At 54.4% G+C, this 1,858-nt stretch overlaps 1 protein-coding gene across 1 annotated transcript; it reads left to right on the top strand.

Annotated features, from left to right (window-relative positions):
- Positions 1-145: 145 nt before the first annotated feature.
- PSME1 (proteasome activator subunit 1) lies at positions 146-1,852 on the top strand (the record flags this gene model as incomplete). The annotated part of the gene is made up of 9 exons (XM_011386975.2): positions 146-199; positions 343-405; positions 530-640; positions 731-776; positions 881-978; positions 1,233-1,301; positions 1,383-1,450; positions 1,558-1,612; positions 1,687-1,852. Coding segments are annotated over 9 exons (730 nt in total), but the record flags the coding sequence as incomplete, so codon positions are not given.
- Between the last annotated feature and the right edge of the window lie 6 nt (positions 1,853-1,858).

Raw genomic sequence — 1,858 nt, 5'->3', positions numbered from 1 at the left:
CTTGAACCACTCTCCCTTCACCGCCAGGAATGTTCTCATCCCCCAAATCCAGTGGGGATCCATTCCACCCTTTCCCAAGCCAGGCCCTACACAACCCTAAGAGAACAGCTCTCATAATGAACTGGCCATAAAGCCAGGTGTCTGAAGGGCTGCCTGTGTCCCACAGGTCGATGTGTTCCGTGAAGACCTGTGTACCAAGGTAAGATCTACCCCATCAGCATCACATCCTTACCCAACTCCCATGGCTCAGCCCTTCCTTGTTGGGCAGCTTCAGCCCTGCTGCACTGCCTAGGAAGGGCATTTGATTCTGACCCCCATCTTTCCCACCCCTACCTCACTCAGACAGAGAACCTGCTCGGAAGCTATTTCCCCAAGAAGATTTCTGAGTTGGATGCATTTTTAAAGGTATTGGGGCTGGGCAGGCAGCTAGAGAGTAGGGGCCAAGGCAGTACCCTCAAGGGGGGCCATGAGAGTGAGGAGGTGAGAGGGAGGATGCCTTTGCCTCCAGCCATCCCCCTATCTACACCAGGAGCCAGCACTCAATGAAGCCAGCCTGAGCAATCTGAAAGCCCCATTGGACATCCCAGTGCCTGATCCAGTCAAGGAGAAAGAGAAAGAGGAGCGGAAGAAACAGCAGGAGGCAAGCCAGGAAGAGTTGGGAGGAGGGACCCAACCGTGGGGGAAAAATCAGCCTTAGGCCTGACTCCCAAGAACCCTTCTTTCCCTGCAGAAGGAAGACAAGGATGAAAAGAAAAAAGGGGAAGACGAAGACAAAGGTATTACTTTGGTGGGAAAGGACTTGAGTCTCACCTCCCAGGAGCTCCTCTTCCCCATACCTCATGCAGTCCCAACCATGTGACTGAGTCACTGCCCACTCTAGGTCCTCCCTGTGGCCCAGTGAACTGCAATGAGAAGATTGTGATCCTTCTACAGCGCCTAAAGCCTGAAATCAAGGATGTCATTGAGCAACTTAACCTCGTGAGCCTTCCCACTTCCATCCCTAGGCTTTAGGTCAAACCTTTTGTCTTCCTTGGTCCCTGCCACTTAGGGCATGGCCCTTGCCAGGTCTCAGCAGGAGAGGGCACAGCAAATGAAGCCAGAAGTCCAGGCCCTGGAGCTCAGAATGGACCTAGCATTCCTATACCCACCTTAGGCAGGGAAGCAAGGAAGGACAGGAACCTGGGAATTGGGTTGGGGACTGATGTGGCTTTGATGCCCTTCCCTTCTCCCAGGTCACCACCTGGTTGCAGCTGCAGATCCCTCGGATTGAGGATGGAAACAATTTTGGAGTGGCTGTCCAGGTGAGAGTGCTGCACCACTCTTCTGCCCTCATGTCTCTAATCCATGCTGTTTTCCACTTCCTCCTTGCATTCTTTCCCCAGGAGAAGGTGTTTGAGCTGATGACCGCCCTTCACACCAAGCTGGAAGGCTTTCACACTCAAATCTCCAAGTGAGTGTCTGCCCAGCTGTACCTGCATGCAAACTCTGCCTTTGGCTTGGACAGAGGCCTGGGCACTCTCCTCCTTCTCCCACTCCACATCATTCTACTTCCCACAGGTATTTCTCTGAGCGGGGTGATGCCGTGACCAAAGCAGCCAAGCAGCCCCATGTGGTAGGTGAGGCCCAGGTCAGGGTCATGGGGGGAAGGACATGTTTGAAGTCAGGCCTGACCCAGGTCTCCAACAGGGTGATTATCGGCAGCTGGTGCACGAGCTGGATGAGGCAGAGTACCGGGACATCCGGCTGATGGTCATGGAGATCCGAAATGCTTATGTGAGGAGAGGACGGGGCAGTTGTAGGCAGAGGCAGCTTTCCCAGGCCACCCCCTCCCTGACCCTATGGGCTAGGGGTGAAGGGT

Source organism: Pteropus vampyrus, unplaced genomic scaffold (genome assembly GCF_000151845.1).
Source record: "Pteropus vampyrus isolate Shadow unplaced genomic scaffold, Pvam_2.0 Scaffold14733, whole genome shotgun sequence".
NCBI lineage: Eukaryota > Metazoa > Chordata > Mammalia > Chiroptera > Pteropodidae > Pteropus > Pteropus vampyrus.
This window is presented reverse-complemented; position numbering and strand designations above follow the sequence as displayed.